The sequence below is a fragment of the Rattus norvegicus genome, chromosome 3 (assembly GCF_036323735.1).
Source record: "Rattus norvegicus strain BN/NHsdMcwi chromosome 3, GRCr8, whole genome shotgun sequence".
NCBI classification, from domain to species: Eukaryota; Metazoa; Chordata; class Mammalia; order Rodentia; family Muridae; genus Rattus; species Rattus norvegicus.
Genome location: NC_086021.1, coordinates 27604810 through 27632586, shown reverse-complemented (window position 1 = coordinate 27632586; position 27777 = coordinate 27604810). Strand labels below are relative to the sequence as shown.

Genomic DNA, 27777 nt, shown 5'->3' with positions numbered 1-27777 from the left:
GTGACCTGGTAGTTAGTGCTAATTACTCTTCTGGGACATATTGTCACTGTCAGAACAGGGCAGGAGAGAGATCTGGCTGAATGACGCATCTAAGAAGGAAATGGCCTAATCTGCTGTCATCCCGTGAACTGTGTGTTTGCACACACCCAAAGCCTCTGTTTGTGTTGTAATGTTTATTCTTTGGTGTCTCCAATATCTGAGGGAGACCAGCAGAACTCTTATTCCTGGGATAAGCTCAGACGCAGAGAGGTGTCAGGAGGACGAGGGACTTCAGAAATGACTGTGAAGCCAGTGTCCTGTCCTAGTCTCCAAAGACTCTCTTCTGCAAGCAACAGGAGGGGGGTAGGCCCTGGAGGCTTTGTTCTTGACCTGGGGCCTTGCTGTTCTCTGTCTGTGTGACTTTAGGCAAGTGGGTTGTCTCTTTGGGATTATTTTATCTGTATGAAACTGTGGGATACTCCAAGGTTTCTAGAAAACAGTGTAAATAAAACTAGTGTTCAAATAAATATAAATTTATATATATTTTCAAAAGAAATTATTATCCTCACTACGGCACATAGTGGCTACTCGAGATTTCTTCCCTCCCTCCCTCCCTCCCTCCCTCCCTCCCTCCCTTCCTTTCTTTCTCTCTTCCTCTCTTCCTCTCTTTCTTTCTACTTTATGTTTTAAAGGGACTTACATAGCCCAGGCAGCAGAGGCTAGCATGAACTTCTCTACCTCTTGCCTCTGCTTCCTGAATGTTTAGATTATAACAATGAGTCTCCACTACTGAATTATAAGGTGTTGGGAATCAAACTCGAGGATTCCTGCATGCCAGGCAAACACTCTAAAAATGGGACTGTATCATTAGCCCTAGTCAAAAAAGAAACAGCAAAAACAAAATAAACCAACAACAACAACAACAACAACAACAACAACAACAACAACAACAACTCTTCCATATTGTGGTTGCCAGGGAACGGAGTGTCCAGGACACAATTCCAGATATCCTACTGTCTCAGCAGATGATCCAGAGCTGAAACTTTGTTCTTTTGTAGATTTAGGAGGGGCCCTTTCATAGTCCATGTAGACAGAGCTCATCTCACAGCTGCTGAGATAAGTAAAGGAAAACTCACTAGGGTCCCCACAGCCGATGGGAACTGTTGCACTGTCTTAGCTAGAAAGCCATTTCACAGGACAGCCCAGCGGTAGCTGGGGCACTAAGCCTCTAATAGAATGAGGTCTGTGGACTTTAGGTTAGGATCCAGAACATGCAAGGACAGTGGTTCTCAACCTGTGGGTCCCAGCCCCTTTGACAAACCTCTATCTGTAAGAATATTTGCATCACAACTCATAACAGAAAAATTAGAATTATGAAGCAGCAGTGAAAGCAATTTTATGGTTGGGGCCACCACAGCATGAGGGACTGTTACGAAGGGCCTCATTAGGAAGGTTGAGAACCACTGCTGTAAGACCTAATGAGTCTGCCAGAGAGCCCCTGTGGGTTTGCAGTGGCACTGTGTACGCAGCTAAGACAGGACATGCAAACACTTGCCTTAGAAATTCATTTCTAACTCAGATCCATACCACTTAGTTTTCAGCAATTAAACATCTCCAGTTTTCTGCTTTCTTCTCTTTTCTCCCCATCTCTCTTTCTCTCCACCTGTCTTCTATGTCCTTGCTTTGCGCAATAATAGCCCAGTTCGAGCCTGATGACAGACCCTGGCTGACATTTAAGCCGTGGTCACAGAGCGCTAACCGAGGACTTGAGCTCAGCTTTGCGCCTTCATCCTGGTGCTGACTTGGTTCTTGAGAAACCTCAAAGTGCATGTAGCACTTGTGAGTGACCTCTCCACGTGCACAGACTCCTCTTGTGATGAGTGTCTGATTTTTTTCCACTCTGAGGTGGAAGCAAGGGGAAGGCTCATAGGCAAGGAAAAACAGTGCTAGAGTCAATCTAGAAAGCAGCTGGAGTCTGAGAAGCGGCAGTTTATTTCAGCTTAACTAGCCTACGTGAAGCACCACCTACCATACTTAGGGCACTGTGCCAGGGGCGGTAGCATTTGTGGCCAGAACAAAAAAAAAAAAAAAGGTGAATGTCTGGGCTTTTATCATGAAGAGATGAGAGGTACCTATCTAGGTCAGGGAAATGGATTCTTGTGAATACCTTTAAAGGGAACAGACCCAGAGTACCAGAACTGGGAATGAACAGAACAGACAGAAAGGGGCAGGACAAGGACAAACACAGACAGACAGGTCAGTTGGGAGCACCAGGAAGCTGAGGTCATTTACCTTGAACCGCTACTAGAGAGAAACCACATCATCATGGCTGACATAAAGACCTCCTGTGGCCATCTGTGGTCTGGTGGATCCTAAAAGTATTCTGCTCCAGAAAGGTATCCTGAGAGCCTGGGTAGGATCAGCAATCTCCAGGGAAGCCTACATTGGAGTTTCATCTCCATATGGCTGGACAGCTCAAAATGAGGTAGAATTATAGGTGCCAGTGTCGTGGACAGATGTGCACTTCTGCAGAGCTGAAATGCTAGGCTCTATCAGATGGAAGGGATCCTTTGCCTGGACATACCAGAGGCCCAGCCGCACGTCAGCACTGGCCCAGCCATGTTGTTTGGTTTCACCTCTCTATTAATTGTTCTCTATCATGTAGTGTAGACACAGTTGTCTCAGCCTCTCGCCATTTGCAGAGTACTTTTGTTCTGTGTTTGTCAATCTGCCCCACGTAGACATCATCCATCTTGAGCTGCTTTAGAAGGCTGGCCTGCTTTGACGCTCTTCTGACTGTCTATACTGTGCGAGTTAAGGAGCTGTTGATTTTGTCAGCTGTTGGGACTCACTGGTCCTGCTTCGGAGGGTCAGGGTCATGTGTGTGAAGCACTTGCTGCCTGCAAAGGAGCCATCCTCATCAGACTCCCTTCCTCCTATAAAACTTTCCACTATTTTCCCTCTTCCTCATTTCCTCAAGAACTCTTACTGCTGCAACTATGGCAGCTTGTGGTCCACTTTGCATAGTGGTATTTATCTTTATGACTCCTATATTCTAGGCTTGAGCTACCTGAGGGTCTGTCAGATACTCAAACACAAACTCCAAGAACTGCATAGTATTTAATTATGCTAAATAGCCCAACTGGCCCCGGAAGTGATCAGGTCAAGGAGAGTCAAAGATGAGGCCCTGTCATCACACTGTACTGACAGAGACTGGGGTTTACACACCTGGATCCAGGTCCTACAGTCCTTCTGTCAAACCAAGGACCTCTTTTTAAAGACCACAGCTCTCTCAGTGATTTTGTGTGGGGAGGGTGGATTAAGAAGCTCTAAGATGAGGTGTGTGTGTGTGTGTGTGTGTGTGTGTGTGTGTGTGTGTGAGAGAGAGAGAGAGAGAGAGAGAGAGAGAGAGAGATGTCTTCAGTCTTTTCTGAGTAAGCAGGGTTTAGAGAAAGGGAAGAAAGGGCCTCCTTCACAGGCTGAAGTCCACTGAGAGCTGCTGAGACACACCTAGATGCACACACACACACACACACACACACACACACACACACACACACACAGCTGGAACTAGAGAGAACTATAAAGGTTCACGAGCCTCTTTCTTGTGGGCAAGGACATGGTCAGTTCTGAGAATGAATGAGTGGCTTCCTGAATTTTGTAGTCTGGATGCCTGGCCGTTTTCAGTTTAGTCTTCCATATATATGTCAGTTATAAGCTTGCATGCACTACCTTCTTATACATACTGGGAATAAGACTTTCAATGCTTAGAAATTGTTGTAGAACTAGAGGTGATAAATGGCAAAGAGAAGCACCTCTTTCTCAGAGACCCCTAGAGACTCAGGTATGAAATTACAGGTGTGGCTGGTTATGTCCTGGTTGAATACACAGTTACAAGGAAGTGATAATAGATCAAGTAGGGATGTAGAATCTAAGCTTCCAGGGTCTCTGCTCTTGATTGTGGGATGATTTCTGAATAGGGTAACAGCCCATACCACCTTGGTTTCAGATCTGAATAAGGGAATATGGTGTATCCAGCCATGCCCTGCTTCCCTGACCTTATGAAATTAAAGCACATGGATCATCATGGAGGTTCAGTAGACACTCTTGAGTTCAGCATTGCTCTTGTGATCTGAGGTTCAGGGACAGGTGAGCATTCGCTAGTAGCAGCATCTAATAACACTGGGTCCCTGGACTTCATGGTGGATCTTCCTTGATTTGGACAGTTACTAGTGGCAATTATAAGGACGTATTCTTCACAGAATCCAGCTTTTTGTACCCTGAGGACACATTGAGGGCACATTGTTCAGGCAGGATCCTTTGCTCAGAAGACACTGTCAGCCCTACCAGTTTGCTCTGCTTCAGAATTTTGGAGCATCTCTTCTCCTCGGGGCCTTCGGCATCTGTCCCAAGCCCAGTACACAGCTTACACAGGTGTCTATTGGCCAAAACCTGAAGGGAACAGGGAGAGTTCACAAAACGCATGAATATATGAGACCATGTTTGTTGCAACGTCCACAAGAACTGTGTTTACGGTTATTGCGAACAATATGGTTTACTCAGTGAGCAAATAGTTACCACTTTCAAAAGTCTGTGACTCTCAAACAACATTCCCTTGCAGGTGAGCAGAGTTCCTCATTTATACAGCAAAGCCTGAAGTACTTGTAAGAAACAGTGCATTTATAGACAAAATACCTTCATGTCGAAGATGTAAGCTTTTCTACTTACAAACTTCTATGTCTGCTCTTTGGGATCCATGACCTAGGATCTGATTCAGTGGTCCCATTAAACTCACTGCTCCAAGGTGTTTGTTGCAGAGCAATCTGACCATTCTGGTCTAATACATACATGTCAGAGAGGCTGGTGTTGGTGTGAAGGGAAACTGTCTGATGTCCACACAGATGTTACGCTTCTCTAGTTACATGAAATATTGGGACCCACATGCCTCTATCCTTCAGAGGGCATCTCTGGGACTTGATTTACCTTTTCCTAACAGTGCCTCTTCTTTACAGATACATGATAGTTCATGTATGTTGGACACTTGAGGCACCCAGGTGCTTTGAAGCAGTATGGTGGCGAGTGCAGCAGGGCCTCCCATCGCTCAGATTCCCAGGCTTGCACACACTCATCTATCATTACATCTGTGCAAACTGCTGTGCTCTCATTTTCTCAGCTCCCCTGGTAAATGCCTGTCTTAGCTTTCTTTCCCATAGCTGTGATAAAATATCCTGCTGAAAGCAACTTTAAGGAGAAAGGGATTGTTTGCCTCATGGTTCTATTACAGGGAAATCAAGGTGGCCAGTACTTGATGCTGTAAGTCATGTGACACTCACAGTCAGGAACAAAGAGCAATGAATTAATGCACGTCTGTTGGTATTCAGCCTACATTCTCCACTCATATGATCCAGAATCCAGGCAATGGTGCCACTCATATTGGGTGGGTGTTCTCACCTCAATTAATGTAATTAAGATTCCCAAATCCTTTCACAAAGACAAGGCCAAACTGTTTTAGACAATTCCTTATTGAAGTTCTCTTCCCCAATGATTCTAGATTGTGTCAAGTTGACAATTCAAAACGATCATCAAAATTCTTTAGGCCAGGATGCCTCTCCTTGGGATTTCCTCTGAAGGTCTTGCTATCCCTGAAGATACCCTTCTAGAAATCCATAGATATGGTTTCTTTTGCTACCTTCTGGGATGTACACACATCTCTGGGAAGGCTCCTAGTCCTAGCCCACCATTTTCCCATGGTAACCTCTTCCCGGCTCCATTTCTCTGCCAGTTCTTATAAAAGCTATACCTCTTATTTCTCCAACTCTGACTCCTTTCCCCCTCTGCATTGCAGGGTCACTTGGCTGCCTAGGGCAAGCTGTGCAAATCCATCAGCATCACCTGTTGGTATTTAATCCCATTGCCTTTACCTGATTTTATATTCCTTGGCTAAGCAAGTCCTAGGTTTTAATTCTAAATTATTTTAAGCCGGATTAGCATTAACTAGTCAGTTAAATAAGTAAATACTTACTAAGCCCTTTAGTGTGGTAGGCAATGAAGTTGGGTTTAGTGGCCCTTGCTGGGTCAGGACTAAGATAAGGGGAATAGCAGCAAGAGCACCAGGCCTCATATTTTCCATAGTTCAGCATCTTGGTCCCTGAAGATGAAGCCGTGAGGGCAGAGCATCTGAGGGCCACCTCAGGCAATATTCTCAATCCTGGATACCTCTGCCATTGTGCTGATGTTCCAGAGGCAGAAAAGCAAAGTGGACTTTCACCTATAGCCAAGGAGGACTTTCACCTATAGCCAAGGAGGACTTTCACCTATAGCCAAAGTGGACTTTCACCTATAGCCAAGGAGGACTTTCACCTATAGCCAAGGAGGACTTTCACCTATAGCCAAGGAGGACTTTCACCTATAGCCAAGGAGGACTTTCACCTATAGCCAAAGTGGACTTTCACCTATAGCCAAAGTGGACTTTCACCTATAGCCAAGGAGGCTTGGGTCAGGACCTGAGGCAAAATGCTGAACAAGGAGGGGGGTGGAGCTGTGACTTGGTGTAGCTGAGGGAGGGCTAAAGGTGAAGCCTCACTAAGTAGCCCAAGCAGCAGTGGGGGATTCTAGAATGTGTGCCCTTGTGAAAGAGCTAGCAGTGGGAAGAAGAAAGATGGATGAGGTCCTGCGTGGCTAGGGGCACTTAACAAAGCCTGAGCAGTCGTTCTAGGCCACCTTCACAGAGCCTGCTTACAGAGCATTTGCCTGACCTGATCCCAAAGCTTCAGTCCTGTCCGGTTGACTTTGCTGTTTCTGCGTTTGCCACTTTTCATGTACTTCTTCTTCTTCTCTCTCGCTAGAGTCTTTTGGATTTTGTGACGTTTTTATTAAGGCAATAGCTGTGGCAATAAGTTTTGATAGCTAGATTCCTCACATTATTGAAACATTTTGATTTCTCTCCTTTCCTGGCCCTGTTCCAAAGAAACTTAGCCTGGTGATTTTCCAAAATAATTTCGAATTCTTGCTTGGGCTTCCTTTTAATCCAATCATTAACAGTTTTCTGTTTAAGTCAACTGCTGTGTGGGATCCGAGAGAACTCCCCAACACTACTTCTGCATGCACACCCATGTTTCAGCAAGCTAGTCATTGTTTATAAAACACACACATGGACATTCCCACTGTGGACCTTTGCCCACTCGGTGCCAGACTGGTCACCATCCCTCCTCCCACAACCTTGCTCAAGCAAGGTATCTGACTCTCTCAGATACCCTCAAACTTTAGTACCATCTATCTTACTTCCCATTTTGTCTGCTCTCTTCCACACCTCAGCACTCAGACATCCCCACCCCTGTCCCCTGTTACTAACATTTTTTAGCTTTTATTTGTGGTGTCCTCTCTCTGAGCTACATAAAAGTTAAAATTCTTCAAATTTTCAATTTCCCAGCACGTTGTACAGAATCCTCTGAGGGGTGAGGCTTGGGAATACTTGTGTGAGTCACTTCCACTTAATTCTCCAATAACATGTTTTATTGTTTTAGTAACTGACTGAAGTTTTTCCAATGTGAAGCATACCTGAATCTTTCCACATGATTATGATGCAATCACATCTCGATTTTCTTTATAATAAATGACAAGCAGGACACTGGAGAAACAAGGAATGTTGCCTTCTAGAGAACCTGTGGCAGCTATCAAAGATGGCGCTGCCCTGCTGGCAAGCCTCCTCAGTCCTGGGGAGGTCAAATGCTGGGTAGTCAGGTTGCACCCCAAATCCAACTACAAGTTGCAAACATGGTCAGCTCATGGGTAGTTCTGAAGCAGGGACCAGACTAGTGGACACAAGTTGCTTGGCAAGATGGCTGGTTAGGTTAAAGACAAACATTTCTCTGAGGACAGAAGATTTCTAGATTCTTACAGGCTAAGACTAAAACAACCTCCAGTTGATACCCAGCACAGAGATGTGTCTCATGTGTATCGTGAATTCTCCAATTCAAGGAAGCTGCCTCCTCCTCCTCTTCCTTCCTTCCCTTCTCCCCCTTCCCTTATCGTCTCCTTCCCCTCCTCCCTTCTTTCCTCCTCCCATTCCGTCTTCCTTCCCATCTCCCTTTCCTTCCTCCTCATCTTCCTTTTCCTCTCCTCCCTTTCTCAATCTCTTTTCTTCAATTCTTCTCATCTTTGTTTCCTGACTCTGGACACATTATGGCCAGACACCTCATATCCCCGCCTTCTTCACCATGATGAACTACAGCTTCTAACTGTGAGCCGAAATAAACTCTCCTCCTCCTCCTGCTCCTGCTCCTGCTCCTGCTCCTGCTCCTCCTCCTCTCCCTCCTCCTCCTCCTCCTCCTGCTCCTCCTCCTCCTCTTCCTCCTCCTCCTGCTCCTCCTCCTGCTCCTGCTCCTCCTCCTCCTCCTCCTCCTCCTCCTCCTCCTCCTCCTCCTCCTCCACAATGAAGAAATAACTAACACATTCCCAGGTATAACAGTGAGGGACCACTGGAGATGGAGTCCAAGAGCAGTAATTAGTTCACAGTGGCCCATCCATGCTTGTCTCAGGAAAGTGGGCTAGCGTTTCAAGAATGGATTGGTTATATGACGGCTGTTACAAACGAAGAGTATTCCAGGAGTTTGGCAACTTCTACGTGTACCCTGGCAGTGATCCTGTGCAGAGCACGGGAAGGGATGCATGCTGATGCTTTGCTGGACCCTAATAATCTTTTGTGAATAAAAGAGATCCCATCACAAGATGGAAGGATTTAGAAGGAAGAAGAGAGTGCTGGCTTGACAGGGAGACAATGTTGGCAGGGGATATGGGTGTCATGTTTAAAGGAGTTTTTCCCCAAGAGTCTTGCTTGAACCTGCCTTATACTGAGAGACCCTTTAGAGGTACAAGACAGGTAAACATCTCAGAAGGGTGTCTCGCAGAGTCTTCCCATCTGATGTATAGTTCAAAACCCACTGAAGAGGCTGGGCAGTTGGCTCAGCAGTGGAGAGAACTAGCTTCTAGAGGACACAGGTTCCATTCCTAACACCTGCATGGTGGCTCACAACCGTCTGTAACTTTAGTTTCAAGACATATGACACCCTCCTCTGGCCTCTGTAGGCACCAGGCACACACATGGCGCACAGAAATACATTCAGGCAAAACACATCTATAATCCCAGCACTCATGCTGCTGAGGCAAGAGGAGTTCACTGGGCCTGGATCACATAGCAAGACACACATACACCTATACATTCACAGACAAAACAAGAACAAAACAATTAACCCCTAGTAATTTGTGTATTCATTTTCTAGGGCTTTGGTGACAAAATACACAGGCAAGATGTCACCAACATCATACATTTCTCAACGTTCTAAAGGCCAGAAGTTTCGGAGCTAGGAAGTCAGGGTTTCCTCCTAGCTTCCAGTGTGTGGGCAATCTCTGCCACCCCTTGGCTCATGCAGCACAACTTCAGTCTCCACATGGTCTTCCTATCTGCCTACTCCTTTGTCCTAAATTATTCTTTAGTCCAGATCATGGATACATTAGATTAGTGCACATCCCAATGACCTCATTTTAACCTCACCTACAAAGATTCTGTTTCCAAATAGAATCACGCTCTGAAACATTGAGGGCTAGGACCTCAACATATGGATTTGATGAATAAGACACATTTTAGCTTTTAACAAAATAGGCACTATGTGTCAGGGACTTGCTAAGCACCCTTCCCTAACCCCAACTTTACCTATACCTGATTAGAACCCTTGTGACACCAAGCACAGACATCCAGGTTGGAGACTGACAGAGTAGGGTAAGTCAACACCTGTCATCCAAAATCTTTTTTGTTGTCCTACAGTGGAAGGGATATTACCCCTGATGCCCAGCACAGAACTTCATATGATGGTACAGATTTAAACTAAAAACGATCAAAATGGCAACCAAACAAGCTGATTGGGGAAGACACTATCTTTCAGAGCACCCCTTGGTTCTGAGTCATTCCACCCAAACTCTACTGTCTCTTCCTCGTCTCTACTGAAACAGCACCACGATACTGAAGGGCTTCCAGCAACAGAAAATGAACAGGTCAGAGAACACAAACTCTGCCCTGGCTCGGCAGGCCAGGGGGAGTCTGGACATCGTCATCTCTTCTTGGCTGTCAGCTGTACTCTTGGAGTGTCCTGCATGTACCCTTCCACAGAATTCTGGTCACAGCAGTCTACTCCATCACCACGAGGGTTACACAGGAGCCCTTGTAGTCCTCCAGTACTGATTTCATCTTACGACAGCCTCAGGACCACTGTGCTGGTGTGCTGTGGAGGGCTCAACCTTTTTATTCTTCTGGGGAGCTTTCTGACCTCGCCCAGAGTCCAAGGAGAGCCCTGGAGTATCAGGCCTCTGTGACTATATGCTCTGCAAAATCCTAGGCACAGGTTCGTGCTCACAGGTCCTGCAGACAACTTCATGCTTCCCCATTTCCAGCACTCTGAGTTTCCTCTGAAACTTCAGCCTGGAAGTTGTTTCTGTTCCCCTCTGTCCCCTCTCACTTTCTTCTGCAGCCTTGAGTCAGGCCTCAGAGCAAAAAATTCGAAATGGTACCAGCTTGCGAGTTAGTAGCTGCAATGGTTGTGGAAACCACAGATGGGGAATTTTGTTGAAGGTTTTGCTTGGTGTATTGTACTTAGAAAGGCAGATCTTTATGCGCTCCTACCTGCAGCACAAAGTGGCCACACCTCCTTCTGTCCTGCCTTGAGAAATCCAACTCCAACATTCTTCTTCTTCTTCTTCTTCTTCTTCTTCTTCTTCTTCTTCTTCTTCTTCTTCTTCTTCTTCTTCTTCTTCTTCTTCTTCTTCTTCTTCTTCTTCTTCTTCTTCTTCTTCTCCTCCTTCTCCTTCTCCTTCTCCTTCTCCTTCTCCTTCTCCTTCTCCTTCTCCTTCTCCTTCTCCTCCTCTTCCTCCTCCTCCTCCTTCCTCTCTCTCTCTCTCTCTCTCTCTCTCTCTCTCTCTCTCTCTGCCACCCCCCACATATACATAGTCTCCAATTGTGTCCCTGATTCTTATTCTAGCCAAAGACTACCCTTTCCCCCCTCTCTAAGCTTGTCAATCACATCTTATCTTAGTTAAGATCTGAAAAACAAACCTAGAGCTGCAGAGAAACAGGTGGCTTCGTTAAAAGGGCGAAAGCATGTCTTTTTTCCTGCCTACTTTGTAAGTGCATTCTATTTAAGACTCCTTACTTACCTGGCCTCTGAGTCCTTGCAGTTACCCCAATTTTCTCTCTTGTCCCCCCACCTCCTGATGTCCTCTCCCTCTCCACTCTCATGACTGTCTGTCTCTACTAGAGGTTCTACTAAACACATCTCTATTTCCCTTCTCACCCATCTCAAGGGGATTTTTTTAAATGTGTGTTTATTAAACTCAGATATATAACCTTGTAGTGGAGCTACAGAACCTAGTGTTCTAGCAAGACATGGTGACTGAACTTGGATTGTTTACTATGCACTATTCCTCCACAGAGATGCTCCCTCTCTCACACACAGACACACACACAGACACACACACAGACACACACACACACAGACAGACACACACACCACACACACACAGACACACACACACAGCACACACAGACACACACACAGATACACACAGAGAAACACACACACAGAACACACACAGACACACACACAGACACATACACACACGCCACACACAGATACACACACAGAGACACACACACAGAGACACATACACACACAGACACCACACACACCACACAGACACACACACACCACACACACAGACACACACACACAGAGACATACACACACAGAGACACACACACAACTCACACAGAGACACCACACACACACACACACCACACACACAGACAGACACAGACACACACACACACACACACACACCACACACAGACAGACACAGACACACACACACACACACCACACACACAGACACAGAGACACACACACACCACACACACACCACACACACAGACAGACACAGACACACACACCACACACACAGACACACACACACACAGACACAGACACACACACACACCACACACACAGACACAGACACACACACACACACCACACACACAGACACAGACACACACACACACACACACAGACACACCACACACACAGACACAGACACACACACACACAGACACACCACACACACAGACACACACACACACACACCACACACACAGACACAGAGACACACACACACCACACACACACCACACACACAGACAGACACAGACACACACACCACACACACAGACACACACACACACAGACACAGACACACACACACACCACACACACAGACACAGACACACACACACACACCACACACACAGACACAGACACACACACACACACACACAGACACACCACACACACAGACACAGACACACACACACACAGACACACCACACACACAGACACAGACACACACACACACACCACACACACACACACACCACACACACAGACAGACACAGACACACACACACACACCACACACACAGACACAGAGACACACACAGACACACACACACACAGACACAGACACACACACACCACATACACAGACACAGACACACACACACAGACACACCACACACACAGACAGACACAGACACACACACACACACCACACACACAGACACAGAGACACACACAGACACAGAGACACACACAGACACACACCACACACAGAGACACAGACACACACAGACACACCACACACCCACCCACACCACACCTGTGGATATTCTACAGGACTTCTTGGGGAAAGGAAGGTGATGGCATACAACCCGTAGTGAATGGATCAAAAGCCTTAAGGTTTGGTAACATAGTAAAAGTTATTAATGCGTGTGTTTCTCAAGGGCAAAGCCTTGCGTGTGTTTCTCCAGGGCAAAGCCTATCATCTATTCAGAAGCCACCTCATCACATTATCTCCCAGAATTGAATATTGTTTTAATATCAATCTATTTTCCTAACAAAAAAACAAAACAAAACAAAACAACCAACCAACCAAAGAGCGATAGCCTCTGAACTGGGGGGAATGTGGGGTGATGTGGGAAAGAGCTAGAAGCCAAAATTTATACTCAGCAAATGTCTTCACCTGCAGTAAGACAGACCTCTGAACTGTCTGGTGTGGGTATTTCTACCACCCTCAGGCAGTTTTACAGCAGGAGTCCACAGGCCCACAGATGCTCGGGGGAGGAGCCAGAAGAAAGGCCTCTAGCACACCTTCCAGGACCTGGAGAGAAAGGCCTCTAGCACACCTTCCAGGACCTGGAGAGGTTAGCAGTTGCAAGTTTATGTTTAATCAACTAATTAATAGTTTGTGTTCTATTTTACAGAGTGGCTAGAAACTCTAAGAAATCACCAGAAGCTCTTTTCAAGGATCCAAGATCAGGGGCATTCTACTAACATCTTCTCTTTAAGCTGTACAGGTGAAAAGCACCAGGCTTCCTTCTCAAGGGAGTTCAGTGAGCGCTGAGGTGGGAAGGACTCTGCTCTCCAGGAAGGAGCCTATACAGTCAGAGGAGCTGAGCTGCCTCTGAGGTCTTGGTGCCCAGGAAGAAACCTGCATTCAGGTTCAGATGGAGGCCTCGGGACAGGCAAGGCTGGCAGTGAGAGAAAGTTTCTGAACCTTGCTCCTAGTAGGCCTCTTTCCTTAGGTCTGTGGAAGCCAGGGTGCAAGGTGTAGATCAGAAACACTCAGAGCCCAGCCACAGAGGGCCTCCACATCTTTAGGAAGGTGAAGCACCACCAAATCTCAGCCATATGGAGAAAGTTGCCTGTCTACTGCTTAGCATACTTATAGAATATATAGTGCATAAGCTAGCCGAAAACAGTCTCTTGAAATCTTTGAGAGAGCCTCCAAGTTCCTGCTACCTAGGAAAAACTAGGGCAGAGTAAACTTTCAAGTTCAACACAGCCCGTGTGACCCAGGTGCTTGTGCACTCTGATCTCCGTGTTTTGGAAACCTACAGATTGGCCTTAGGAAATAACCTGATGTCGAGATCATCAGTGCCCTCCCCAGACAGTTATTGACGTCTACAGCAGCTTCATTCTTGAAAATACAGACGTCGAGGAGGTCCCTTTTTGGGAGGGAGGTGACAGGGTTAATCTAAGGGCTGAGGGAGGCAGAGAGAAAAGGCCTTGAAAGAACAGTGAAGCCAACCAGATTAATAGAAGAAGGGGGGGTACACCATTAGGAAGACAAAGAGAAAATCATGCTGGAGCAATAGAAAGGGAAATCTAATATCAACTAGGGAAAAATAAATGGAGATTAGGGCAAACAAATTAGCTTTAATGGGTTCAATGCTAATACAAGAATAACAGCAGAGCTGTGAATGCCTTTGAGGGAAGACGGGATAAAGAACCTGGGCAGTCATGCAGGCAGCGGGAGATTATGCAGGGGGGTGGCTAAAGGGGCCAGGGGAGGGGGAGAGAGAGGAGGCAGAGGTGAAGACACAGGAGAGAGACGGGGCGGAGAAGGCTTGCTCCCTTCCTTTGGAAGGGGTAGGGCCCTAGTGACAGTAGGGTCAGATGAGTAACACCACACCGGGTAGAAATAAGGTAAAGCGACTGAAGAAGACAGAGGACGGGGTTGGACCTACAGCTCGACAGGCAGAAGGTACAAGCAGACTGGAAGAAAGCAGAGGAAACTGAACCCGTATGGAAGAGTAGGGGACAGAAAAGAATTGCATTTTTTTTCCAGTAAGGAAAAAAAATCAAATAGTGAAGATGTAGACACTGATCCTCCAACAAATGGAAATCGAGGAAGAATTTAAAGTGGGTCTGGGAAGTGCACGCACTTGATAGGTGGTGTCACTCTGAGGTAGGGTCTGACTCAATGTGGACCGACCACCTCGCTGCCAGGGTCGGCAGAGGTCACATAGTGCAGAGTATTTGTTTATGCGTCACATGGAGAGTCCCCAGCTTGAGGGGCAGTTCTGGCCCCATTGTAACATGCAGCCTTGGGCGAATTACTTACAATCTCTGCTCCTCACTGCGACGTATGTAAATGGAGGCGATGCGATTTCTACCTCAGGGGCTGCGAATTTAATGGAAAGATGCACTACACTGTTCTGCCTGGCTCAGGAAGAAGCATGTTTCTTGATGCTGCCTGCAGCCATTGTTTCTAAGCAATAACTACCTCAGGAAAGGGGTGAACATGGAGCACAGCCCACCTCCCTTCTTCCTTCTCTTTCCTCTTTTCAAAGGTCAATTTTGGTTCATGTTCAGTCAGCACCCTTTTATCCACCATTTGTCTCCCGCTTCTGCATTTATGCCACCTCCCTCCATACCAGAGTACCAGAGATGAAATGGTAGTGCTAATCCTCTCAGCCACACCACCCTCTGGGCTAATCCAAGCAAGGCCATCTTCCCCTGCCTTCCAGGTGAAGCCTTATAATCCCATAGGGAGATACTTTTTGATCTGGCTGAGCTTCAGACCATAGGAGACCCAGAATTGCTGCTGGTTCTCCCAACTGCCTCAAAGCTTGTGGAGAAGCAGAGTCGGCCAGATCAGAGGAAGGCATCCGAAAGAATTCCCAGGAGTCAATGAGTAACCACCCAGTCATGCACTTCAGGGGGAAAGGAGCACTGTGGTTATTCTTGACCCCCACAGCATCCAGAACCAAGCTTCTCTCATCACTAAGGATTGTAAAATGCTAACATCAGAAAAGAGCCCAGGCAGGAGGCCCAGTGTTGCAGGAGGATTTGATACTTGCTGAGACGTAAAAAATTAAATTGAAACCATTTCAGGAAAAACCATCCATGAAACCATAACCCCAGAAGGATGGTTATCAAGACGGATACAGCAGTGGTAAGCCCCAGCAGAGGGCCTACTGAGCCCAGGTTCCGTGCTAAGTTCCATAGGTGCCTCATGCCAACAACATACCTACACATAGGGGAGTGAAGGTCATAATTTAGAGGTCAGTACAGGTTTTCCGGCCTCTGTCCTATACAGCTTCAGAGAATGAAAATTAATGAACACTTGAGCCTTACCCAGGACTCATTGCCGAAACACACACAGGTAAGCTGCTTCTCTATTGGAGTGTCGTGGTGGGTTGCTAAATGGGCCAAATGGTAGGACCAGAAGGCTGGAGGACTTCCTTCTTGCTCCAAGTGGTCACTGGAGTCGGCAGCCTCAGTGGCTCTAGATTCTGGCCCTTGTAGAGCCCAACTCACATGCCTCCCAGCAACATCCGGGCAAAGCCATCAGTCGAATTGCTCCTGTTTCCCTATAACTGCCTTCAAGCACCTAGATTCTTGTGGTATCAGGTCTTCCCTTTGATTCCTCTTGCCTAGAGGCAGTGGCTGCTTCCTGTGATCGCCTTTCTGTTCTTCAAGATGGGGGACCTGAAGTGTTTCAAAGACCTTCCTTCTTGAGGATAGACCAAGTGTCCTCATGTCATCGTTGCATTCATCTGTTTCTCATTTCCTTACGGCGTTCCTTACAATCCTGAAGGCCATTTTCTGTAAGATTTCCATGTACTTGTGATCTTAGACCCGTCAGAGAAGTCAGGTCAGAAACATTTAACTTGTTGGTACTAAAGAAGTTTATGTTTTTGAAAACATTTCACATTTTGGGAATTTGGATTAGGGACGACTAACCCAGATCTCAGTGAGTCTTGAGTTCTTCTTTTATGCTTTTATATTCCTTGACACCCAAGAAATTTTGTTTAAACCCAGCTGCTGAAATTCCTAGGAACAGGTTTCCATCTTCTGACCAAACTACCGGAAGAATTCCGAGGAAACAAGGTTCTAGGATTGGATCAATTAAGTCATGGGTTCTTGAAGGTAGAGTTCGGGCTTCTAGGCAGATGAGGTGCAGGAAGCAGTTTCTCTTCTTTTTTTTTACTTACTGAGCTATGAAAAACACAAAGTAGCACTGCCCACCCAGTCATGGGTCAAAAATTTCTCCTCTAGCAGGTGTCTGAGTTCTCAGGAAAGGCAACTCTACTACTAGTCCTGTCTTCCTAGATTGAGCTGGTACTCATGGTCTTCTCAAGCCTCCCAAGCTCAGAGGCTGTGTAGTCACCCCAGCATTCTTCATGAAACCTTTGCGACCAGAGTTAGAAGTAAAAGGCTCCATAACTAGGAATTTTAACGCTCACACTGAAGATAATTTCCTCATTGATGAAAAACTCTAACAATAAAATATCACTTCTTTCTCCATAAGCTCCTCAAAACACGCAGCCACATTCATCCATAAAGCTGTCTCCTCACAAAGGTATGAACCTCAGAAGGGTTCATCTGCCTAGTGTGACCATCGGACCATTGGGTAAGCACCAGAAGAAAGGCCATTGCATCCATTCTGTGCATCTTTCAGAGGCAATGAAAACCTCTCTTTTCCTGGACTGTTATATGTGGATCTCCTTCTTCAAATACCTACATCTAAGAATCTGTGGAAAACAGAATTCTCTTGAAGGCAAAATATATGTAGTGTTCTCTTGACCTCCTCCGGCTTGCTTTCCTCCCTCTTAGTCTTTGTCCTTTCTGCCTTTCCTCACTCACTTTTTCTTTTTAATCCTTCCATTTTCATTCTTCTTTCCTTCAATAATTAAATTAATTAAATAATAATTAAATTAAATAAGCATGATTTAGTATCCCAGTGTGCCAAGCATTACTTTGGATGTTAGGGTTTCAGTAAACAACAACAACAACAACAACAACAACAACAACAGCCCCTCAAGAAAAAGTGTATGCAGCATGACACACTCAAAGTTGGACAATTATTGTTGCTAAATGTGGTATTGGAGCTCTGGCCTCGACTTCTTCAGGAGAAAGAACCAGAAGGAGCAGGCAAGAAAAAAAAAACTTGGAGGACTTCCTGTAAGAGGTTAACTCTTAAGCTATAAGTGAAATGAAAATAAAGTAATGGTACTCTAGGCATGGATAAGGACCCAAGGCAGGACTTAGGTACTATGACACAAATGGTAAGCCATATGTGTACTAAAGTAGTGATTTTAAGGAACAGATGGTGGGCAATGAGTCAGGAGAGAAAGGTCATGGTGAGTCTTGTCTGAGAAATTTAGACACTTGGATTACAGTGAATGAAAGGATGCCGGGACTTTCTTTACACATTCCTGAACATGGAGTAGTACATCAGACACGGGTGTGGAGGGTGTGGATGTATGATTTCCAACTGCAGAACAAAGAGCTACATGGGGGAAGTCAGAGGGAGCTTAAAGGGTTCAGGAAAACTACTCCTACCTGTCTAGATTCTGTCACCTTGTTCTTCTTGAACTGATTCCATTTCTCTTATTGTTCTGTCATTATTCTTTAATTCTATGTCAGTTGTCTCCTTATAGAGATATTAAGTATTAAACATGCATTTGTGTGTTGATTTGCGGAAGGTAGAACTCCTCCTAGACTATCACTAGAATAAAAGCTCCAGGAAGGTGAAGATCAATTTTATGTATTCATTTCTGCTAAAGTGTTTGGTCATAGTGCGCAAGAAAATGTTGAATACATGGGTTTTTAAATGTTGAAGACAGCTAGAAGATATTGGTATAAATACTTAGAGATACAAATGATGCATGGTCTGCTGAATACTCTATATAGGGGAACACAAGATGCTAAAAAGCTAATTCATATAGAATATATTTATTTAATGTGCTACATAATTTAACTAAAAATGAAACAAATATTTTTGACCTCACATGGCTTCAATCTGGTAACAGGCAAAAGTAACTTTTCATTTATATAATTACGCAAAGAGATTTGGATCAACCCAGACACCCTTCTCCTCACTTGTATTTTCTATGAATTTCCCTCATTTTCAAACAAATTTCTCAAAAAACAGCCATACTTGATGCTGTATTTTGATGAATACTATGTAATAAATGTAAAGAATGCTAGGAAACCATCTAAACAGAGGCTCAGCCTAGTCTGTAAATAAAAACAAAGCGCCTTATGGCCAGAGGCTCCATGCTAAACCACAGAGTGAACAGAGGTAAATTAGACAAAGAGGAAGACAAAAGTTCTAAGTGGAGAAAACAACGGTGCAAAGGCCCAAAGGCAATGTGTGCGCCAACAGTAGTGGAAGAACCGTGAAGGAGAATGTGGTAGAGAATGGTATGTGATGAAGCTAAAGGGGCATGCTCTATAAATTCACAGGGCTACTGCTGTTATCAGCCAAGATAGCTTGGGGAGTATGATTTATTATTTAAAAGATTTCCTATAGGACATTGAACCTACAAGGGGAGGGGAGGCTCCTCTTACTCATGAGGCTATGGAAGATAGGAAGTTGGAGAAACTGTAAGAATGAACTGCCCAATGGAGGTGTGTGAGGAAGACAGCACTGGGGTGTGAGAGAGCATGGAGGAGACAGACACAATGCAACAGAAAATGGGGAAGTACCCCATTAGAGAGAAGTGGAGGCCTAGGCTGGTCATATAAGGAAGCAGAAGATAAGCAAGGAAGCCTCTTCAAGGGGGAGAATATGGCTCCCTCCCTACACATCACTAAGCGTTTGAGCACATGAGGCTTAAGAGATGGCTGAGCCATGAATGGGAAGGGAGGGGAAAGGAGACACAGGAAAAGCAAGCAGGATTACTTCTTAGGGCACTTGGGTTGAAAGCAATAGGAAGAAAAGAGTTTCACAGCTAAGGAAAGAATTTTCGGGAGCTGGAAAGAAAGCATAGATGAATTTCATTTCATTTTATACTCTTGAGTATGGGCTTCGTAGAAAGTGAGTGGTAAAAATTGATTTTTGAAATAGGACAATAAATGATAGAGTCAGTTTCAAGAACATTCGAAACATTAGCAGTCTACGAGAAACGAATGAGAAAGGTAAACAGTCACCTTACTCAGACACTGCTTCTTCTCTAGCTTCCCTTACTAGGACAAGTGGTAGGAACAAAACACCAAAGGTCATGGAGAGGTGGGATGCACGATGCTGCTCTCCAGCAGGGCAGCTCAGGATTTGATGTGCGCTTACCCTCACAGATTGATCTGCCATACAGATGTGAGACAGTGGCGTTCCGTGGTCCTAGAACACTTTCTTTAGGTATAGTTTGAGACAAAGTCCTTGGATTTTAATTCTATAAAGGTATAAAGTCAAGATGGAGATGTTGTGAGGTTGTGGAGGCAGACCTGAAAGCTGGTGTCCCAGGGAAGGGTAATGCCAGGCTGAGAACATCTAGGACAAGTTAGCATTAGCAAGGCTTATTCTTCCCAGGAGGGAGGTAGAAAGCATGACTTGGAGGGTACCCCAGGCAATTGCTGCATTGCTAATTCTACTTTGCTAAGGGTTGCCCACTCTTGGAACAAAACCCAAAAACTCCACAGATATTAAGATTCAGTTTTGTTTTTGTTTTTAGAGCACAGGGCAGCACAGTACACTGAGCTATTGTTATTTGGGGCTGAGCTTTAAGGAATCACGAAGACAGAAGAAGAAAGAAAAGTGGAATGGGATGTGAGGGTCCCACAATAGGGACTCTGAGTCAGGTGCTAAGACTTGGCCTCTCGCCTTGAGAATACATAAAGAAACCAAATAGATGGTGTTGTTGGTTAAAGCCAGTGACATGATAGTGGTGCGGAAGGTTGTCGGGGAGCAGGAAAGGTGTGCTTCTGTCTTAAGTGTTTGTGTGATGAGAGTTTTAGGTGATGTGTCTGTTCTATTCTTTCACCCTTACTTCTAAGAGCCTTCTGAGTGGAGAAGAAATTACCAAACAGTATCTTTGGGCCTCCCACAGTGATCATTTTCCTCAAAGGATGCTTCTAGACAGCAAACATCACTTAAAGCTTTACAGACCTGCAAATTCATTTAAGTCCCCAAGTCCTCCCTGCCCTGTCAAACTTGCCTTTTCCCATCTGAAGATACCATACTCAAGAACTTCCTTCTATCCGGCCAGGCTTCCTCCTACATCGCCACCTCTCCCCACCCACAGCTCTCTAGACAAACAAAAACCCTTTGCTTATGAAGCTTCAAACCCCTTCCTGATTTACACTTCCCCCAACCCTACCTCTGGACCAACCATGGAGCTCCTACTGATCACTGGCTTCCGGCCTTAAGGCCCACCTGCCCATAAAGTACAAAGCAGCATGGGAACAGTGGGCATCGGTGCCTCACCGAGGGCAGGAAGGAAGCCTGCACCCACCTCTGGGCGTTTGGTGGTGAATCACCTAGAGAAGTCCACTCCTCCACACCGGACACAGAAAACACAAAAGCCCTTCCATCACAGAACTCAGTTTAGCCCATAGAGGCCACCTCATATGCAGCCAGCTGGCCCTTCCCTATCTTCCTTCCATTCATGATCTATAGAGGCAGTAAATAACATTCAACTTGGTCAAGACTTTATGCAAGGAGCTCTTTTACTTCCTATTGTTACTAATTCACTCATTCATTCTTCTATTCATTCATTCATTGCAGTCATTCCTCCAATTTCTCTCTGACTGCCTGTGTGCTTCTACAAGGGACTTCTACCTTAACACAAAGATTTTCAATTAATCTGGGCTGTGTCTCCCGAAAGGGGTTTGAACATTCATTTCTTATTCCAGGGTAGATGCCCAGGGCTTTGTGCTTGAATCACTATTAGTGTTTTGTTAATAGTGAATAGTGGAATTGAAATTAAGCCATTAAATACACATAATAAGTATAATTCTTGAAAAATGATTGGAGAAGGAAAGACTATTATCTTGTTCGTTTGTTTTGTTAACCGTTGCTCAACACCCAGCCTAACCCAGTGGTTCCAAAGTCTCAGCACTCAGACAACCTAGAAGTGTCTTCGAAACACACTTTTAAAAAAGCTTTTGTTAATCCTTTGAGAATTTTCTACAACATATTTTGATCATATTCATCCCATTCCCCCAACTCTCCACAGATCATCCTCCACCTCTCTATCCACACGAATCCCCCCACCTTGTGTGTGGGGGGCCAGTACTTCTGGGAGTGGAAGCAGATGTACAAATTAAAGAATTAGTTTTTCCTTTCCTATCAGCAATCTAAATAACAGGAGCCCTCAGCTTCATGTTCTCTTCTGTCTCCCATGATGGGCTCTTGTCTGGCATGAGCCTGTGCAGGTCTTGTGCTGTCATGGTCCTTGTGAGCGTGTGTGTCCCCCTGTGTGCTGCCTCCCAAGCACTGTTCCGTGAGTTTACCCCCAGTGCGGGCTCTTCACTTCCTTTTCTGTGCAGATCTCTGAGCCTTGAGGGGAAGAGGTGGCATTCATGTTCCATTTAGGGCTGAGCATTCTAAAGCCACTTCCTGTCTTCACAGTGAGCAGTTGTGGGCCTCTGACAAACATAAATTCTTGATTCCACCCTACATTAACTGATCTAAAAACTTAGGGTATCGTGCTAAAATAGGTTTTAATTCAATAAACTCTACAATTGACTCTGGTGTGTATTTCAGTTTGAGAACTCCTACCCCAGGCTTAGGGCCAAGTCAGAGTTACCATGGCATTACATTATAATCAACCACATTATTGCTACAATAAAAAAACCGTTCATATTTATATCAAGACTTCCAGCTAATGAGATGTTTCTCTGCCTTCATCCCAACATTGCTGTTACTATAGTCAGTAGCAATATAATGAACAATGCTGTCCAACTCCATGTCGTGCCTACAGTTAGAAACCACCAAATCTATTCAAATGATATGGCTAAAACACAGAACCAAGGCGGAGATATGACCCAAGCTCTTCCCCAATAAAATAGTGGCTTAGAGAAGTCACAGTTCAGGGGCCAGAGTTGTGAGTATCTGCTGGGTATGTAGTGAGCTTCAGTAGGGTTCTGAGAATTTGGGTTTCCAAGATGCTGAGTCAGACTCTAGGATAATTTAGGACCCTAGTTTGTACTGTCTCTATTGGAGAATCACATGAGTACATTGTGCTTTTTTGTTTTGTTTTGTTTTCAGGCAAAACGTTCAATTTGTGCCACCTCTATAACTAGCACACACACTCAATCTGACTTCCAGATACAACTATCTATATTCTTTGCACAAAGATCTCCTCTCCTTGCAGCAAAGGTTCTGGAAAATAGGGACAAAGTAGTCCTGCCTAAAGTCTGGTACATTTGGATAGCTGTCTGATGTGCTCTGGTGTTCAGAGTCTAGATCCCAAAGGGTCAAAAGGCAACAGTGAGAAAAGTGGGAGGTAATTTTTCCACAAAGGGCAGCGTGGTCAGTGAGGGATAAGAGGAACGAGTTCAAGAGCAAGTAAGAGCCACATTATTCTTCGCCTGTGCTGGACTGAAAGTCCCTGAGACATCATCTAACTTGTGGAAAAGCATTCATCAGGACAGGTGGTCTAGAACAGGACAGGCAGAAGCTGTCCTGGAAGATGGACCATCCTGTCCTTCATACTTGGTGCATAGCCAGTAGGTTTTTCCTCCTAACTTATTGCCCAGGACAGAGGCTTGCTTGTTTGTTTGTTTTAAGGAAAATGATCTGTTCTGTTGAAGAAAGACATCTTGGGCCCCTGAGGAGAAATCGGGAGGTGGTTCTGAATGTGCTAAGTCATTGGTAATAATGGGCACAGTGTGCCCAGCGAAGCCACTTCCCACCCTTGCCCATAAATATTGTTAACTGATCACTCTGGCCTGTTATCAACTTTGCCTTCTTATTGGCTGGTTCTCTACAACTCCCTCCCCCTGTACAATACTGGCTGCTATGCAGAAAGCTTCAGGATGGTCCTAAGTGTTTGAACTCAGACCATTCTGCTTCCCATCAACACCTAGAGTTCTTATACTTCCCCACCCTAAGCTAGATCGCCAGATTCAGTTTTTGGTGTGAAGAGATGCTAGTCATGCCTAGGCAATGACACTGTCGTCATAAGGTTGCAGGATCATCTCCAGCCAGCAATCAAGGGCCCACAAAGAAGCATCAACGATTGGATCCCTAACGATTGTTTGGATCATGGCTACTCTTCACATAAGCTGGGTTATTTGAGTGAAGCCACAGAAATGCTCTTTATGGTCTTCTCTTTGGAAAGTGTATATCTCAGTCCTGAAATTAACCCACCGTGGATCTCAGAGTTGAAAGCAGTGCAGTCTAAGAGACACCTCCCTTCTTAACCTCAAGACCTTTGCGTGTACTATTCTCACGGTTCAAACAGGATCCCCTTTCTCTCATCCAGCACTTCTTTGCCTTGAGTCTCAGCTTGCACTTTTAAAAGAACCCTTCTGTGCTTCTTTGACCGGGGCGGGTCTACTGATTCAATAATTACCTCTCTAAGCATGAGATTCCAGAAAGGATCATGTGGGATGCTAATTAGCTGGTTTAGGCTTCTACTGTGATAAGCCCTGTGAGGTGGGTGCAAGTATGCAGGTGGCTTTATTCACCTTGGGGCTTCAGGGAAAGCACCTGACACACACTAGGTACTCAGCAGGCATGGGTCTGACTAGATAAGTACGGTCAGAATGAGGTACAGAACCAGTCCAGAGGGTCAAGTCAGGAAAGCAGCTGAAGGCTTGACTTGCCAGGCACCGCAGCACTCTCACCCTCAGCCTGGCACAGTCGTACAAAGCTCATGGATGTCTCCTACTGAATTCTCAGCTTTCTAGTCTGTCAAAAAGAGACAAGAACTTGGGGTTGCTTAGGCAAGACAGCAGCAGACAGGGCTCAGTCCACTCTCACCTACCTCAACCAGAGGCTCTCTCCTTTGCTTCTTTGGTGTTTGTGTTTTAGAATATGGTTCTGTGGTTTAAGAGGAGCAAGACAGATGGAAAGACCACCCATCTCATCCTGTACCTTCATGTCAATGAAAAGAAAAGGAAGTCCAGGGAGAAGGGAGATATTTTTTCCTGTGTCACTCAGCTCGGTATAAGCTTAAGAACACCTTGAATTCTCCACTCCTACATGTCTGCATATGGAGGGAAATGGAGAAAGAAGGGCATTGATGATAACGTGGTGTAAATGCTCCTGCATGGCTCTCAGAGAGCCATGTGCCTCTTTTGAACACTCACATGACAGACAGGCTCAACAATTTATGACACTTGTGCCAGCCTCCCCAAATGGTGTGTTTCTGAGTACTACGGGGTGAAAGTGAGGGACCCCTGAAGGACTAGACCATGGAGTGATAAAACATGCTCTCACACCTAGTCATACTCAAGGTTAATTCTCACCTGACATTTATCTCCTGGTTCTGACCATTGTCCTTAACAATACTGTCTTTTTAGGCCACGGAGGGCTGAATCAGTTAGGAGGGGCTTTTGTGAATGGCAGGCCTCTGCCAGAAGTTGTCCGGCAACGCATTGTGGACTTGGCCCACCAGGGAGTGAGACCCTGTGATATCTCTCGCCAGCTTCGTGTCAGCCATGGCTGTGTAAGCAAGATCCTTGGCAGGTAAGCACGAAATTCACCACACACCACTTTCCCTGCAAGGCTTGTCTTCTGTGGTCAATCTCATAGCTGCAGACCCATGCACCATCTGATTTTGTGTTTTTCAAGCCCAAACTTTCAGAATATCTGTTACAAGAAGCAATGAAAGTGTTTGATGAAATCCATAGCCCTACTGCGTCAGCCTCTCAGCTAGTCCTGTGGCTTTTGTAGGATGACCAGGACGTATGAAACTCAGAAACATGGAGAACCATCAATGTGTAAGACTCAGTGTGGTTGTTCACAGCCCTGGCTGTGCCAGGAAACTCTAAACATTAAATCAGGTCAGGATCTAGGCTCCAGCACAGACCAATGAAAGCGAGTGGACTCAAACTTATGTGTGTCATTGGTCTCAACCTCACTGAAGTGATTCTGATTATCTCTGTCGGTGAGAGCTGAGAACTGCAGGACATAGGTTCAGAAGGACAAGGAACACCAACGCCTCTGGCATGTCCACCAGAAATATTATTTAAGTAGAGAGTTTTGGAATTCTGGAGTTCCATGTCTTGTCCACCTTACTCCCCAACCCACCACACAGACCTATATGGGTCTTAATTTCAAGGGAAATTAAGGGGCTGGTCTCTAAGGAACCATGAAGAGCCCTGGCTCTCTATCTGAAATTGCTAGAGGGAAAGTGGCCTTTTCTTAGGGCCAAGGAAGGAGTATTGTTAAGAGGATTGTAGAGTCCCAGAGAGAAGAGCTTTGAATGGCAAGGACAATGGCTTTTTAAAAGACCCAGGCTTTGTTTTATTCATTTAGAAGAGACCAGAGGAGACTAAGAAGACCAGAGTCTTGATTAAGCCACCCATCCATTAGCCAGTTAGTTGTGGGGTGGGCAGACTCTGAAGGAAGGAGCTCATGTTTAGGGGTTGACTCATGTCAGGGATTCTAAGTGAGGCTGGACTTCAGACGCAGCTTAAATTGAACCAGGGAACTTGGAAGAAAACCAGAGAGTGAAGGTGAAGGAGATGGCTCAGATTTGGACAAGGCAGAGGTGAGCCAGCAGGACAGCAGCTGGCTTTCCTGAGTAGGGCCAGGGGAACAAAGGAGAGAATCAGGGAGTCAGTCATGCTAAGAGAAGATAGACGGGGAAATAGCCACTGCAGGCCTATGGCTTTCAGCATCAATCCTGCAACATCCTTTCTACAAGGGAGCTCTTGGTGTGCTCTCTGATGCAAATACAGTGAGCTGGCCTTTGGAAACAGCATAAATCTACCCAATTAAGTGAATTGTTGGAGAGAAATCCAGTGTTAGGCTGAGCAGGAGTCAGGGAGGAGCATGTCTTAGTTCCACACCTCTCAGGAGACTCAGAGAGGACAGAGGCTCTGGCCAGGTCCATGTTCAAAGGCCCCACCTGCTTATTGGGTAATTTTGGGGGGTTCTCTATTGGAGTAGGTACTACGAGACTGGCAGCATCCGGCCTGGAGTGATAGGGGGCTCCAAGCCCAAGGTGGCCACCCCCAAGGTGGTGGAGAAGATAGGGGACTACAAGCGGCAGAACCCTACCATGTTTGCTTGGGAGATCCGGGACCGGCTCTTGGCAGAAGGCGTTTGTGACAATGACACTGTGCCCAGTGTCAGCTCCATCAACAGGTGAGAGGCAGCAGTTTCTGGCACCTCCTGGGTCCTAGGATTCTGGAAGATCCCTGTAAGAACCATGGATGTCCTGGCCTGGGTGGAGGATTACTATGTGAATGAAGCTTTCCTTTGAACAATCAGGAAGGACTCCTTGGCCTGGCACATGCCCCTCCTTTCAGCCTTCTTCTGGCTCCTGCTGTGGCACCTCCCTCTGTCTCCGTGCTATGTTGTGCTTCCTCAAACACCACATCCTCTTTTATTCTGAAAAAGAAGTCCCTCGATCCTTTCCTGGCCCTCATTGACTACTTGGTCATGTGCTCACTTCTGCTTTTCATCAGACATTTGCTCACTCATTGATCACACACCATTCGTTCATTTACTCTGTGTTAGTTCCCAGAACACAGAATCCCTCTTGTAGAGTTCAGTCTAATGGTAACACAGACATAGAGTACCCACAAAGACAGGGCGAAAATGCGGCTACTGATCCTGCTGGGGCTAGGAGCCTGATAGCAGTGGGGTAGCCTAGAGTAACTTGTTTTTAGGGAAATCATGAAAACTTTTTTAAGTAAGAAGCAGAGACGAGGAATTAACTAGATGAAGACGGATATCAGAGAGCTCTGACATAGCACATAAAGGCCCTGTGGTTAATGAGGGCTGAACACAGAGATGAAAGAGTCCTTTGAGATGTATATGTATGTATATGTATATATATATATATATATATATGTATATCATGTTTCTAGTCATGACATGGGGCATGAGGAAGCAGGTATGAGAATGGGGTGAGGTCATGTGAACTCACTGACTGTGAAGACACGTTTAAGACCTCTAAGTGGGCTGTCATAAAGGGAGTGAACCGGGACAACCACCGCTCCTGTT

General features: G+C 45.6%; 1 protein-coding gene and 1 long non-coding RNA gene across 5 annotated transcripts in view; one reads left to right on the top strand and one right to left on the bottom strand.

Annotated features, from left to right (window-relative positions):
• Pax8 (paired box 8) overlaps positions 1 to 27777 on the top strand; it is a 57095-nt gene that overhangs the window by 8508 nt on the left and 20810 nt on the right. For 2 of the 4 annotated variants that reach the window (XM_063284639.1, NM_031141.2), the window contains exons 3-4: positions 25122 to 25287; positions 26716 to 26913. In XM_063284639.1, coding sequence (XP_063140709.1) covers positions 25122 to 25287; positions 26716 to 26913 — 364 coding nt within the window. Of the gene's footprint in view, positions 1 to 24949; positions 25288 to 25491; positions 26914 to 27777 lie in introns of those variants that run through there. The other 2 variants (XM_063284640.1, XM_063284641.1) reach the window with 2 other exon arrangements.
• Positions 658 to 27614, bottom strand: LOC134486348 (uncharacterized). The gene is made up of 2 exons (XR_010065142.1): positions 26827 to 27614; positions 658 to 4431 (listed from the first exon to the last, which is right to left on the bottom strand). It is a non-coding gene; the product is annotated as an uncharacterized LOC134486348 (long non-coding RNA).